Source organism: Tiliqua scincoides, chromosome 1 (genome assembly GCF_035046505.1).
Source record: "Tiliqua scincoides isolate rTilSci1 chromosome 1, rTilSci1.hap2, whole genome shotgun sequence".
Taxonomy (NCBI): Eukaryota; Metazoa; Chordata; class Lepidosauria; order Squamata; family Scincidae; genus Tiliqua; species Tiliqua scincoides.
In genome coordinates this window covers 40,410,142-40,426,362 of record NC_089821.1, presented here as the reverse complement: position 1 = coordinate 40,426,362, position 16,221 = coordinate 40,410,142, and the positions used below count along the sequence as shown (strand labels likewise).

Below are 16,221 nucleotides of genomic sequence, written 5' to 3'. Positions count from 1 at the left end.
ATTTAATCACATCAATTCAGTTGTTTAGTGTTGTTAAATTGATTTTTTAGATTTGCATCATTTAGATGTATTCATTTTAATTACATCATTTAGATGTATCCCTGCATTCATCTGGGTATAAAACAAGATTCTCCTTTTAAAAAAAAATACAAAAATGTTCAGGATTTAGAAAATAGTTGAAAATGCACTGTCAAAACAAGATGTTCCTTCCTACACCTACACATTCAATTGTGTTTCAACATCTGACTCACACTGCAGCTTGATTTACATTTTGTAAGATTGTTATAAACACTCAGAGTAGTATGCAACCACCTCTATTATCCTTTCTCTAAAACTGGATAACAAATGTTACTAGTGGAATCTTTCTTTAGCCAACGAAAGTCAAAATTACATCATTTTTTTCTAGATCATACATTTTAACTCTCAAAGTGGTCTATTCATAGAGAGGGCTTTTGTAAAATTATTCATAATTATTGCCTTGACAGTTCTGTTGCTATCATTACTTAGAGTACATTTGTATAACCTTTCCATTGTTAATCAAACATGCACAATCTTACAAGCTAGTTGCAGGTCTGACAATCAATGAATAGAAAAGAGGCCTATTTCTCACACAAGTTATTTACTAATTATTAGAGTGCTGGAGCTGCCATGGCAAATCCCAGGAGACTTCTGAGTTCCCTTAATAGTGATTTAATTTAATCCTTACAAGTAAAAAAAATATGACTATATTTGGCTGTGGGAATCTACACAAAGAGATTAATATATTTCTCAGTCCCATCCATCTACCTTTTCACCCTAACTTGGTTCCAAGTAAGGAAATTATCAATTTCCTAATTCTCTTCTAACGAGTGCAAAAAGACACAATGCAATTCATTTTATATAAAGTAAAATCAAATGTCTTTAAATGAATGTAGCTAATGAACCACTGTCTCTTGGAAAGCTTTGCACATATTATTATTTCTATCCCAATAACAATGGAATTATTCTATGTAGAACCTGATACACAAGTCTTTCATTAATAAAAAGGGACTATTTGATAATACTATCATTGAGGATCAAGTCACTTCAGATGAATTAATTGTACAATTACAAAGATATGATAGTTATATCTATATCTAGATGTGACTACATGGGATTTGTTGAACATCAGGAAGAAGGAAACACCAAACAGAAGAACAAACTGAGCTCGTTGCTGCTTTTTAGAGGGAGGGGAGTCGTGGAAAGCCTGGACAGAAGTCAAGGAAGACATTTACCAGGGCAAGCTATAGAGAACCCTGAGACAGCAATCCAAAGTCAGAGATGACCCAGCACAGGCCCCTTTTGCCTGCTCCCAAGTGTCGCAAACATGTCGAAAGGCTTGGGAGGGCCAGATCCAGCCCCTGCTCTGCCCAGGGTAAGTTTGCTCTGGGTAGTAGAAGGGTGGCTGGAGCAGGCATTTGTGGGTGAGGGAGGCTGGAACGGGAGACGGATCAGGCCCAGGGAGGTGCACTCAGCAGCAGCAGTGTGCGCAAAATCCTACCCCCAGGTCTTAAATTACAGTAGCCCAATAGGGGTAGCTGGGGTTCGACATGGGGTAAGAGGAAAAATATACCCTTAACCTGAGGTGACCTAAAGCTGCCTCCTAACCTGGGCTGCATACAATGCAGGACGCTGTGGTCTGCCTATTTCAGCATAGGTTAGGACTGGGTCGTGAGTTTCTAGCACTGGAGCTAGATTTCCAGGTAGTAGGTACCCAGAAGGCCTGATAAAGGAGGAGGAACATAGGTGATGAGCCCATGGCATACCCAAGAAGAAGTTGGGAGCAGGGGTGAAGTAACTAACTCTTTCTCCAACAGCATATCCAACCAACTTCAAACACTCTTTTCAGGACGAAAGAGATGATACTCCATTCTCAATTTATTTATTTTTCATGACCAAATGGAATTACTACAGCCATATACTGAAGTATAGGTAAACATATCTCTGAAATAGACTGTCTCTGAAATAGCCAGAGGCATTGATTATTACATTTATGCTATGTATGCTTCCACAAAACTCAGTTAAACTAGATAAGAAATCCACTGAGCTGGATATTTTCCATTTTTGTCCTTTACAAAAATGCTTTTTGTTATGACGACTCTCCAACAAGATTTTAAATAAATAACAAGTTGTTACTTGAGACTACAGTCAAATGAGTTCATTAGGAAGTGGTGCATGAAGTGGAAAAAATTACAGAAAGATCAACTACCTAAAGAGCTACAATGAACACTCTCTCTTCTGCCATCTACTTTTGAATAAGCATGCCGCTGTGTTAAGGATGCTATTCCCTGTAGGGCTGGCAGATGTCCAGGTATGCCCTGTATGACAAGAAAAGCTTCTGTCTTGTCCACTACCCAGGGAATCTTAATCTTCCATATTTAATACCCAGGAATAAAACACAAAACTATGGATGAGGAACAGCACAAATAGTCTTATCAGCATGCTGCTAATACAAAGAGAATTCATCTGATTGCCTTTCCTTTTTCATTCATGAAGAAGCGAACTCTTTGCTTTGGCACTCCATAGATGGGATGCGTTGACAGGAAAACATGGCTAATGTAATGGTGGTTGTTATTATAGAATTGTATCCTAAGAAAGGTACATGACTAAGAACCACTGGTATTAATGAGACAAGCTGGTTGTGACTAATAAGTCCTATCCTTGGCTAGCCTGCAAGTCACAGTGAGGCTGGCACAGCCTCCATTGCATCTTGCGAGCCACTTAGGGACCATGGCATAACAGAAAGGTGAATAAATGAAATTCTGACTTACTTAATCCACCATGTATGGTCCCCAGTGGGTCTATTTGGATCTGTGCCAGCTCTTTGGCGGTATAGGCTATTGGCAATGCCATTACCGCTGATAACTTCCCCCTGCCCTCCCTCAATATGTCTCCTGCTAGCCCCGGTCCCTGCCCCAATCTTTCCCTCCCAACCCACAGTCCCCTGCACCAACTCACCTCCTCCAGCAGTGCACAGCTGCATGCTTGTCAACTTTTTGCTCTGGCGGCTCTGCTGTATGTGTTGCTGCTGTACTTGCAACACTAATAGAGCTAGCCTTCTGCTGATGGAACATTCATTCTGTCAGCAGAAGACACCCATTGAACTGGGCTGCAACTTAAGTTCTATTGATTTCAATGGGATTTAGGAATTCTAACTTTCTGGGATAAAAATAACCTATTATTATTTCTCTATATAGAGTCACAATTTTATATTTTCATCGCTATTACACTATTTCCTTCTCCAACCTGGCATTGACCTTTGTTCCAAACAGTCCCACTGGCTTTTGAAAATGTGGCAATCCTGTATCTCTGGCAGAATTTCACAAAAGGACAACTATGAGCCTTTTTAGTAGTTTTAGCTGATGAGAAAAGACACTATTCATTATTCTGATTATATAAAAAACTACATGATAATCTTACAGATCCAAAGTACACACAAAGTTCCACAAACTCCGGTACTTCCCTGTTCTATCTACAGAAGAAAAACGTGGTAGCTGCTTTACCGATGCGCTTGTTTAGCTCGGTATCGAGAGAAAGAGTGTCGGAGATCATTGAGTGTCGGAGATAGTTGAGCCAAGGTACACAAAGTCATGGACAACCTCCAGTTCATGCGCAGAGATTGTAATGCAGGGAGGTGAGTCCACATCCTGAACCATGACTTGTGTTTTTTTCAGGCTGATTGTCAGTCCAAAATCTTGGCAGGCCTTGCTAAAATGATCCATGAGCTGCTGGAGATCTTTGGCAGAGCGGGTAGTGACAGCTGCATCATCGGCAAAGAGGAAGTCACGCAGACATTTCAGCTGGACTTTGGACTTTGCTCTCAGTCTGGAGAGGTTGAAGAGCTTTCCGTCTGATCTGGTCCGGAGATAGATGCCTTCTGTTGCAGTTCCAAAGGCCTGCTTCAGCAGGACAGCAAAGAAAATCCCAAACAATTTGGGATTTTGCCTCTGAGCGGCCCGCTTGGAGGCAGGCTGTGCAGCATGGCCTTTCCCAGTTTGAAGAGACACTTGGCCAACAGTCTGAGGCTAAGAGGCAAAGAAGGAAGGCCCATAGCCAGGGAGACAGACCAGGGACAGACTGCACTTGCTCCCGGTGTGGAAGGGATTGTCACTCCCGAATTGGCCTTTTCAGTCACACTAGACGCTCTTCCAGAACCACCATTCAGAGCGCGATACCATAGTCTTTCGAGACTGAAGGTTGCCAACAGACTACAGGAGAAGGATTTTGTAATATGACTGCAAATCTACATTTGTCTCTTTGCCTCCTGGACCCCATAAGAGTAAAAAGGGAAGACAGTCTGCATTCCAGACATAGTCCCTATATCCTAACACTAAGTAAAAGATGCCCACAGCAAGGATAACTGATGCTCTTTGCTTGTGATTTATAAAAACCAAACCAAACCAAATACAAATATGTGAAATAAAATTGCATAAGTCAAATTTGGAAAGTCAACTTTAAGATCTATCAGTGGTTCTCAAACTGTGAGCAGTGGCTCCTTGGGGAGCCACAGAAACCAGGCAGAGGAGCCGTGGAATCCTCACAAAAAACTTGCTGCCTTATACAATTCATAGGATTTTAGCACTAATGGGGAGCCATGGTCAAAGGCCCAGAAGGGTAAAGGAGCTGCCAGTCAAAAAAATTTGGGAACCACTGATCTAGATTTAAAGATCGCCATCACAAAAAACACACAATGAGGAGGACCTAGAGACCAAAGGTCCACTGATAAATCAGGTAGAGATGCCTTTCAAGCCAAATATAGAGAGCAAATGTACATATTGGATCAGGAAAAAAGTGACCATCTGTCCTAGATTAATGGATAAATTTCAATGATGAATTTAACATAGAAAAACATGTACCAGTTTTAACCTTAAAGATGCCTAAAATATAAAGAAATGGCAATAGCTTGTCTGAACCCTAGACCAGTCTCTTCAAAATCGTATTTCAATTGTACTGGCAGAGCACTTTATGAAAACCAGTGCAACTTAGGTTAGTGACGTGATTTCAACATCATGCATGGAAGCAGCGTGAATATTTCAATACCCCCAGGAGATGTTTACTGAAAACCAAGTAGCAGGAAAAATCTGTCAGTTGCAGATGATGTTACATTTGAAGCACAATTGCATTTTCCTTCATTTTCAAAACAAAAACAGACTGACAGTGGTAAACAAACACTTAGGAGAAATCTCTCTTCCCTTAACATCCTTGTAAGCAGATGGCATTCCCACCTTTCTCTAAATGGAATTTGGAAACTACTACAGCCCAAATTATTCCTTTCCTTGAATGAGTTTAAACAAACTATTACAGTATAAACAGTATATTTTATCTTAGGTATAAAGCAGGACCTTCGGTATCTGCGGGGGTTCTATTTCAGGATACCGGGGTCCATGTTTTAAAGGCATTTAAACAGCAAAAAAAGGCATGAAAATCAGGGCTGTTATCATTGTGTGGCAAAACTGTGCTGATGCATTCTGGGGCAAAGGTGGGAGGAGTGAGGAACCTCCACACAGCCCAGAAGGGGGTCTTTCTGCCATAAAAATTATGCTGGAGACTTGTAAATGGCAGAGTTTTGCCACGCAATTGTAGAAGCCCTGATTTTGCACCTTTTAAAACTTGGACCCCGGTATCTGTTGGCATCTGGGGTAAGTCAAATCCACGGATACTGGATCTGTGGATATCTTAGGTACACTTGTACACTCTATTAAAGAAACATACGCTATCATAACACTACTAGCATGTTAAGATATGAGACAAAGAGCTATTTACTTCTATGCACATGATCCAAGATTTTAAAGCCCTAAATTGGGGTGGGCAATTTGGGAGTGGCATGGAAGATTAAAGGTTTTATTATCATCGGAGCTGTATGTATTCTCTATTACCAAACACCTACCTACTAACAAAAGATCCAGGGTGGGTCTCTCAAATTTTATTTCACTTTTCCATGGTATCTTAAAGATTTTTCTTCCTGACTCCCTACTTTGAAGCAGACACGTGATCAGCATAAATATAGAAATACAGGTGCAATGAACGAACCAATGCAAAGCACAGGAAAGGGAATTAATTCAATAACAATTTAAAATTTACAATGATACCATTGCTGAGAAGCCACATCTTTAAAACGCAATAGAAAATGCTTCTCCTCTTTCCTGTATTGAGAAAGAACTCTAATTGGCCAAAACCAGTCATAAAAATTTAACTGTGTTTCTGAAAACACGAGTGCCAAGGGGTAATGCATCACTAATGGTTTCCAGTGGAATAAATAGCAGTTCTGACGTCAAAACTTTGTTACACTCCAATAACTGTCTCACTTGGGGTTTCAGGTACAGCAAGTTACATGTCAGTTTTAAATAAAGTTATAAAAATAGAATGCATGGTAAATCACACTGTCATTATGCCTCCTGACACAATACAATTTTTGCCCAATAAATAGTTAAGGGAAGTGATAGATAATATAAAAATAGTATTTTCTGGCTCATGTGCCCCATTCCTCCCCAACCCACACAGTGAATGTTGTGATTTTAGGTTAAACCAGGACAACCACACATACCAAAACACAAGCCTACCGTATTTTACATTTGCAAGATCACAGCAAAAAACTGAACAAGCAGTTGCTGACAGCAACGGTATAAATGAAACATTTATGCATTTGTAAACTAGAAGGGAACAATTTCGTGCCCGCTTTCCAAGTTGAAATTTATATTATATCTCTAATGATGCTGTGTCCATGTCTGTGTGTACGTACATGCATGGGTGTACCTAGGGATCCATAATAATTTGTGGTGTGTGGAGTGGACCAGATACGAAGGAGAAGACAAATAATTTCTTTTGGGCATCTTCAGGTGGCCGCCTGTGTGATTGCTGGGGCTTGTCGGTTCAACTCATTTGGGCTGCTGCTTCAGCAACTACATTGTGTGCCAGTTCATTTTCAGGCTCCATTGAAAGTGCTAGCTTCAACTTTAAAGCCCTTCATGGCTTGGGTCCACTGTATTTGAGGGACCACCTTCTTCCATACAATCCAACCGGTCCACTCAGGTCATCAGAGTAGATGTGCCGCCATTTGCAGAGGTGAGAGGGATGGCGGCAAGAGTTAGGGCCTCCTTGGGGGTGGTGCCCCGCCTGTGGAATTCCCTCCCCGTGGAATTGAGAACAGCGCCTTCTTTAAAGTCCTTTTGGCGGGGTCTTAAGACCTTTTTATTCAGGGAAGCCTTTTGATGCTGACAGGGGTGGGTGGGTGCTGGCGCTTTTTAATGAATGTGTTTTAATTGTGATTCAAGTTTATTGAATCTTATTGTTTTGTTTCTATCATATCTCAATATTTTTAGTATTGTTTTATCATTTTATTTGTAAGCCGCCTTGAGTGCCCTTAGTGAGGTAGAAAGATGGGGTATAAATTCTGTAAATAAATAAAATAAAATAAATTTATCCCTCCCCCCAGCAAGTTCCAGCAGGTTTCTCAGGACCAAAACTCACAGCTGTGCCAAGCTCTTCTGCTGCTGGCTACAATGAATGGAACAAAGGCAAAACCAATACATATATAGACAGGTCTATTGATCAGCTGGTTTCCAAATTTCCAACTGCTTTTTATACATAAATGCTTCAAAGATTGTAAACAAGTGAAAAATCAATACCATCAGGTGGTATACAAATTGCATAGAAAGTATGATACCAATGTCATAATTTTTCTTTTCAGTATCTTTTAAATTTAGGCCTTATGTTTTATAATCTCCATCGGATGATCTTATTACTTTTTCACTATTTTCAGTTTCTTTTAGGGAAGATACGATTTACACTCGTATTTACACCTGAAGCACATTGGGAAGTGTGGAAACTAGTCTGTCAACAAGCCTCTTGGGCACCCACTGGCTTTTCCTTTGTTTCAGTCTGTTCTGTGGTGTGCCCCCAACCTCGCCACAAGGAACTATTTGGGAGAAAGGCCCGTTAGTTTTCACCACTGCCATGAATGTTCTGTGCCCAGCGTTCAGCACAATTGCAATAGCAGGGAGCTGGCTAACAGAAGGAGAGTTCAAGGTTGCCTTGCAAGGGAGATTCCATCACTCTGTGCTCAAACATGTGGTTTGCATGCCAAACATCCTTGGCTAAATCCATGGCATATCAGTTAAAGGATCAAGTAGTAGACAATGAGAAAGGACATTTTCCTATCATTGTCTCCCAGAAGCACTCCACCTGCCACAATTGTCTCTTGACAATCTACAAGCATCTGCCTTCACTGTACATGTGGAGAGAGGAATGGGGGGGTCTCATTTGACTCCAGTGCTCTCTGGGCTTCCAAGGCTATGGCACACTGGTGGATCAGTGGAAGACAAGACTACGAGGGTTACTGCTGCACTTCCAGTGTGGTCTGGAGGATGGGGTAGTCCAGTGCTTCCCAAAAGTACCAGGTCAGCAACACCCTCCTCCGGCTTCTGTCGGTCACCAAACCTGGAAGTAAGTGCCAATGATGCAACAACGTACAACATTATTGGGACTTACTTCTGGGTTTGCGCCTAGAAAAGGGGTTAAAAATCGGCCATCCAGGGAGGGTGGGGAGACACACAGCAGTGCGCATGGCCTTCTAGTCACAGCACAGAGCTCTGCTCTGCAATCTGCTGCACTTGCACTGCTGAGCAGCTCTGCCGGCCTGCAGCCCACAATGCCCCAGTGGAACTTGTCGCTTTGTCCCAGGTTGTCATGATGCACAATTTGGGAACCTCTGGGGTAGTCCATCTTTAGGAGAAGGACGTATTCCTACAACTTCAGGAGGAGATGCTACCACAAAAGCACGTAAATTCACTTTGTCTATTATTCACTAGTCACTATGTATCTCAATTTATGCATCTATAAACAGTAGCCATTTTATTACATTCAGTATTGCCAAGTCAGGGTGGTTTGAACTCTGATTAGCCAACAAACTAATAATTTCCTTGATGGAAATTCTACATACCACTTTTCCCATAAAGCTGTATTTTTGAAAATTAGATGCCAATTTATTTAGCTTTTTATCTCGACCTATAAGCAGAGCTCAAGACAATGCTGATATTCACCACTAATGATATTCCAGCTTTAACAATATGTGAGGCACAGTATGCCATTGGGGCAGATAAGGAGGCGCAAACTTGAAATTATTAAACTGGGAGAGGCTATAATCTACAGATTACCCAGTGCATTGATAATAGTGACATATGTGCAAAATTTGCATTTTAAATGTTAGCAGTTATGTATTCCTTACAATTAAAAGAAATATTTATAAGATACTGTAGTTAAGTAAATAATACCATTCTTATTTGTGGCTCCAGGTTTTCGGTTTTCTATTCATCAGTGTCAATTGTACCACAAGTTCTCTTTTGTTATCTTCCTGATCGATTTCAAGCCCTTGGGCGACTTGTTAGTAAAAGTGACGCAAAAGATGGGCAAACCCTTTATTAATTGTTAACTTACTTCTACCTTCAAGCTACCTCCTGTACCTCCTAAGTTGATTATGGGGCAAAAAGACGTCAGAAAGCTTGAGAATTGAGAATGTTTCTTTTATCACTGGATGCATCATGCATTTTAACCCCCAGATACTATCCGAATTGTCATTCGAGCTTAAAAACGTTCACAGGATCTGACCTTAGAACATCAGATGTGCGTCAGATCTGCTGAAAGGCTGGCAATTAGTTGGTCATTTATAGAAAGAGAAAAAACTAAAAAAAAAAATATTGTGTCTTATTTTTTAAATGCCAGCTGTTCAGTCTTAAAACGTACTGGAAAAACCAACAATGTTTTGCAGAAATTTAAAAAGAAAAATCATGACAGAGAAAGGAGAAAACTCCAGATTATTAAACTATTACTTCTGAAAGTTCCAAAAAGTTTTGCCATAGTTCAACACACACGCACGCACACAAATGAAAGAAACTACAAAATCAGGGAAAAGCTTAGGTTTTCACAGTAAGGCACACCTCACAAACTGAGATCTTAACGTGATATTTTCAGATAGATATGTACGCCAAAAATCAAAGGAAGCTGTATTTCTGGAGAATTTGCTAGTCTGAAAAGAAAATACTTCAAATCATGCAGTCAAATCATCAGTTTGAAAGTAGGTCCCAACTTCCATTATGTTCAATGACAGGTTCACCCAAATAAGAATAAATGTGACTGCACATCAAGAGTAACTGGCAGTAGCTAACTACTAACTGGGTAAGAGGCACTTTTTAGTGGGTACTCTTCTTTTATTTAGCAGGGGGAGAGTAACTGGCCCTCCTCATCCCCAGCAGTGTCTTTTCTAGTAGCTGTCTGCTGGTGTTCTTTTGCATCTTTTTAGATTGTAAGCCCTTTTGGGACAGGGAGCCATTAGATACTTGATTTTCTCTGTAAACCGCTTTGTGAACTTCTGTCGAAAAGCGGTATATAAATACTACTACTACTACTACTACTACTACTACTACTACTACTACTACTACTAATAATAATAATAATAATAGCTTAATGAAACTACTAGAATGGTACAATATTTTGAAGAAAAAAATGAACAAGTTTTTGAAAATTTAGTTTAGATAAATTTGGCATCATTTATTCTATACAAAGCATATTTTCCTAAATGTTCCTCCACAGATTAACTTTGCATGTTTTCCAGCATTTAAAAACAAAACAAAGAAACTATACTCTAGAAATTATAATTACTTTTTAACAAGTAGTTCCTTGTTGATTACTGAATGCAAGAGAAGACTAAACAAATGCTAACAGAAAGCAGGAAGCTAAATGAAGGTAATGAGTGAGGGGGGGTGCAGAGATCGTGTGGAGATAATTTCCCCCTTATTTGTGGTTTCTGGTATCCATGGGGAGCAGGAACGTATCCCCTGTGGACACTGAGGGACACATGCATAAATATTCTTTATTTGTTACTTATTTCAGTGAAACCAACCTCTTATTTCCAAATTAGTAATTTTTCTTTTTTTTTACTGCTTGTATCTCAACATTAACTAGCAAAGTTTTATTTATTTAAAATATTCCTATCCCATCTTTCTCGCAGAAGATGGGACGTGCAAGATGGCTAGCAATAAAAATTAAAATACAGAAATTACAATAAAACACAATATAACTAATCACAACAGAATCCATAATAATGAAAGTGGTAACCAAAACACATCTACAGAAAAATCACAACTCTACTTTTTCAGTTACAACTAGAGAAAACTGATGGACGAATGAAGCAATTAGATTATGACCTATAGGTGAAATTCACTGACCATTTTCTAAGCGAGCTCAATCCTGCAGTGCCATTATTTTTATTATCTAAGAACTGTATATAAATATTTTCATTTGCCTTTATATGCAAAGTCTTATCCTACACTTTTATTAACAGATTATTGGAATAGTGGCCATAATCTGGCTCTACAGACTGGTAACAACTAGTGGTCTCAGATGAGGGTGTGTACAATACACACACACCTGACCTGGCGTGTTCAATGAGTTCCATATGCACCAACATATGTACATATGCAGTTGCATATTTGTGAGTGCACTGCTTTTTATCACCACGTGAGCTAATGGATGGCAGCCTGCTTACACACACAGTTATATTGTGGAGATTTTCTATAAAACCTTCTATCCAACATTGCTTTGCTCTATTTTGCACTCTAAATCAGTATTACACTTGACACTTCTGATTCAGAAAAACACAAATGACATCTATTATGGCTAAGAGAAAATAGAATTACCTGTTCATACTTTCAAGGTAATCTATTCTCCAATTCTAAGATGCCTATATGCTATGCATATAACATTAGGTTAAGAATAGCAACATTTTGAACACAGGACTGAAAGCATTGAGTTCTCTACTAAACCTTGGGATTGCAAGTTAAGGATTTAGATGAAACATTTTTTTGTAAAGGGGAGAGGAGGGAATCCAAGTGAAATCTTTAGTGTGTATCCTAAGCATGCTATTATAAAAATATGGAAATGATAATGGAGAAATTGCTAAAACAAGAGTTACCATTTCAAGAGCAACATTTCAAGTCTAACAATCCAATCCCTATGCATGTTTACTTAGATGCAAGCCTTACAGAGTCTTATGACACTAAATCACAAGTAAATGGGCACAGCACTGCAAGCAAAAAAAAATTCTAATATTCACTAGATAAGGATATCTAACTGGTACATCTCATTCTATAGTAATTCTATTGAGAACTTTGGTTCCGTTACTTCATGTTTAGTGCCGGCAGCCCCTACACTTGAATCAGCACAAAACTGAAGAGATCTGTGTTGGGTTCTGAGGCCCAGGAGGGGGAACAGGATTTGGTGGCAGCCGAGGCTGCTGTCTCCACCCCCTCCTGGGCCTAAACTACCCTGGCTCACCCTCCCCTGCCCAGGTTCACTCCCTCCCCACCTTCCCCCTGCCCAGGAACACCTCCTTGCCACTCGACAGCAAACCTACCGCTGGCAGGTATCTGACCGGCACATCTGCAACGGCCATTGCCGGGGCAGTGCATGACCCGAATGCCAGATGCAAGGGAGGGCACCAGGATGAGGTCTCTTGTTATTTGGTGTGCTCCCTGGGGCATTTGGTGGGCCACTGTGAGACACAGGAAGCTGGACTAGATGGGCCTATGGCCTGATCCAGTGGGGCTGTTCTTATGTTAGTTCCACTCAGTATTAAGATTCTGCTGTAAGTTTCTAGTCAGAAAACCTCCTAGGATACAGCAAGTGTACTCACATATTACTGTTAAAATACATTTCTTGTTCCCTTCTGTGATAAAAAATCTCTAGATTTTTCACATATTTTGACCTTCCTATCCTCTAAACTGGCCCCTATACAGGGTCAGCATCCTGAAAGGGCTGTTGAGTCATTTGGGAATAGCAACTATTTCTGCTTTGCTGTTTCTGATTGCTTTCCCTTTTGACTCCAACTGACCAGTAGACAAAGAACTTGGTTTTGAGACCATTAAATCATTGGACCATTAAATCCACCTGATTCCCCAGAGAAAGAAAGTCAGAGCTCAGGTGACTTCCAAGTAACCAAACCAGCAGATGAATCTAGGCAACACATACAAAGAAAGTGAAGAAAACCCCATTTTCTTTTCCCTCATCTCTAATCTGGAGCCCTGGATGTATGGACTGAGGGTCACCTGTCCTTCACCCCATGCCACAGCCTGGTACAAGATACAGAAACCAATCTTCTGAATTGAGTATACCTGACGGAAAAAGTGCACAAAAAGACACAGAGTTATACACTTTATTCAGATTGCGTTATAATCTCCATGCCAACCCTTCAACCTTTCACTTTAGTGGGTATGAATGGGTTTATTTGTAATATATATTGCTTCTGTCAGAGGTTTATTTTGTTCTAGAATCTCTGCAGCAATTCCCAACTTATAGGCTTCCCCGGAATACATGTCAAAAGAGTTCTACCCACACACTGAATACTTAAATAGGGCCTGACCCATTTCTTTTTCTTATTAAAACAGCACTGCTTCTTCAATAAAGAAAAAGGATTTTACAGCTTGAAGCAGGAGAAAAGCTAAACATATTCAAAAAACTGCAGTGGGCCCATAACCTGTTGAAAACTGTTGTTACTATTTCATGTCATGCTAAACACATAAACAAAATGAATAATTAAAGTTGATTGTAAATAGCATACAAGGTTAATGCTTTGTAAGTCAATCTTCTTTTGCTTTACGTATATAAGGACTACATTCATTAGCGCCGCCTACAGGAAAATGTAACATGATTTTTCTTCTCATTTCTGGCCTTTCATCTGGGGAATTAGAAAGATCATATCTCAGTTTTCCTGAACTAACAAAAGTAGGGCTCAGTAGGGCTACTGAACTAAAAAAAGTAGGGCTCAAAAAAAAAAAGTAGGGCTCAGATCCCAACTTACTGCTCTAATCACAGTAACTCCTTCTGTGAATGGAATGAACACAACTCCTTCTGCTTGACCACAAAACTGCTAGTGAAGTGATAAATCATTATTTTACTGATATTTAACCTCCTAATTATTTTAACAAGCCCAACTGAAAATATTACTGAAAGATTATTATTATCAGATTCGGAACAATTTGAGTGATTAAGACTGTACTGCATACATAGAGGAACCTCTAATATCCTCAATGACCAATTGCCACCAAATCTGGCTCAGGGAAGCTTATTGGGTTCTCGAAGTTTCACAGTATTTTGAAGAACTCAGCAAAAGGCTGAGCAAAACTCAGCAAAAGTTGCTGAACTCAACAAGAGGTTACATTCCATGTAGGCATTATGTGAATAGAAGACTACATTGTTCAATGTTTTTATATGTAACATGTTGTATAAAACTGAGGCTTTTGTGGTTGGAGTTATCCTGAGGCAGAGAATTCTTAACAGATTGTGGACACATTCAGCAAGATTAGAACTTCCTGACATTTTGCTCTCAAATACGTAGGGCATTGTCAAAGGACTAAAAACAAGAAACCTGAAATACTGAAATTACTAAGAAGCAGAGATGTAAAACCCTACACTATAGTAGTGTTTCTCAATCAATGGTATGGGTATTTGAAGTGGTGGCTAGTGGTAATCATGGGACCCCTGGACACCTGCTGCTCAGGAGCGAGACAAAGAACTTGACACAACAAACAAACAGAGGCTTAGATTGGTGGGCAAAAGCATGCTTTTCCATGCTCAGTAAAGCCCTCCCATCCACCCTGAGCCTCTTACTGGTGTTGCTCGTGTTGCATCTGGCCTCCCAACTCAGAAGTAACTGATAAAGATGTCATCACCAGTTACTTCCAGTAGTACGTGGAATAGGTGGACCACATGAAGTGGTACAGTGACAGTCAATTGTTGAGAAACACTACACTAAAGTCTTTACCAGGGTGATAAATAAATAATACAGGAAATTTAGCAGTCTCAATAAAACACTTTTCTATATAAACCTAATTTAATCTGCAGCTAAACTGCCCATTACAAAGTACTGAACCATTTTTTTTCTTTGCCATTAAAGCTTTTCCTCACACACACATGCACAGGTTGACACTACCGACAAATAAATGCTAAAAAGAATTATACTCACGGGTAAGATTTTGAAAGTTGCTGAGCTAGTGCATAAGCCATGGGGTCTCTGTCAAGTGCATAGATTTTAATATCCAGAGCTTTTTCCAGAAGAGCCTTGGTGTGGCCACCTGCTCCAAAAGTCATATCAAGGATACGCTGGGGGACAAAAAAGGGGGGGGGGAAATAACCTTTTTATTAGTTCTCAGAGAGGTTTACGTAGCAGAAAGAATGAGAAAATAGTTCCCTGTGCATTGAAAACTGATATAAACTGCAAATACATAAATGAAAAAGAAACATATACATATAAATAAAAGGTACGGTTGTTAAAGTGCATGGGTTAGCCTTGTGATGTGAACCTGTATTGACTCATTCACAAGATCAGAATGCACATTCATATCGGAAAACATTAACTTTAAAACAAAATAAACTTGGGCTGAAAACAAAATCCAAGGAAATCAATTTGTCATTTCTGAATAACATCACATTTTGCATTTCTTCTTCCAAGTTATTATTTTACAAAATGACACCAATGCTGATTATGGAGATGTGCTACTTTTGTGATTTCATATACTCTGCTCTCCTTAACAGCTCCATTCAGGCAGCCTGGTGGTTAGTTTTAATGTGGTGTAATGGGAGAATCAGTTGAAAGGCAATTTCATAAAAGTGATGCAAGGGCAAAATACTGATGCTAAAAATAGCTTTAGCCTTTTAAAGAAAACCCTGAGCAATGTTCTCAAATGGCTCGCATATTTGTATACACCTTCACCTCTGCCAACCTCATCAAATCTGGCTTCCCATTTTACCTCAAATACAAACAGACACATGCCCCTAGAGCTGCGGTTTTCAAACTCTCCGGGAGTTTGAAACCTGCAGTAAGTCTTTGCGGGGGTGGGGGGGAGGCAGCAGGGGGAAGGCAGTGACGTGATCGCCAGCATTGCATCACTCAGGGGGCTGCAGGGACTAGGATGTACCCTCCAGTCCCTGCAGCAGCTGTCCCTGTGTGCGGGGAGCCCTGCGCGAGTGCCTGCAGGGCGCCCCAGGTCAGGGAAAGGGAGAGTAGGGCAATCGCCCTACGCTTCCACTTTTGCAGAGGCAGAGCAGATCACCCCAGTATCCCTTTCCCTGACCTGGGGAGCCCTGCCGAAGGTTGCGAAGGGCTCCCCTCATCCCCGGGAGGCTGCAAGAGGCTTGGGCAAGTGCACCCAAGCC

General features: G+C 40.3%; 1 protein-coding gene across 2 annotated transcripts in view; it reads right to left on the bottom strand.

Moving 5' to 3' along the window:
• The window catches only part of METTL15 (methyltransferase 15, mitochondrial 12S rRNA N4-cytidine), a 92,080-nt gene that overhangs the window by 19,412 nt on the left and 56,447 nt on the right, over nt 1–16,221 (bottom strand). For both annotated transcript variants that reach the window (XM_066635093.1, XM_066635102.1), the window contains exon 3: nt 15,032–15,168. In XM_066635093.1, coding sequence (XP_066491190.1) covers nt 15,032–15,168 — 137 coding nt within the window. The remainder of the gene's footprint in view (nt 1–15,031; nt 15,169–16,221) is intronic.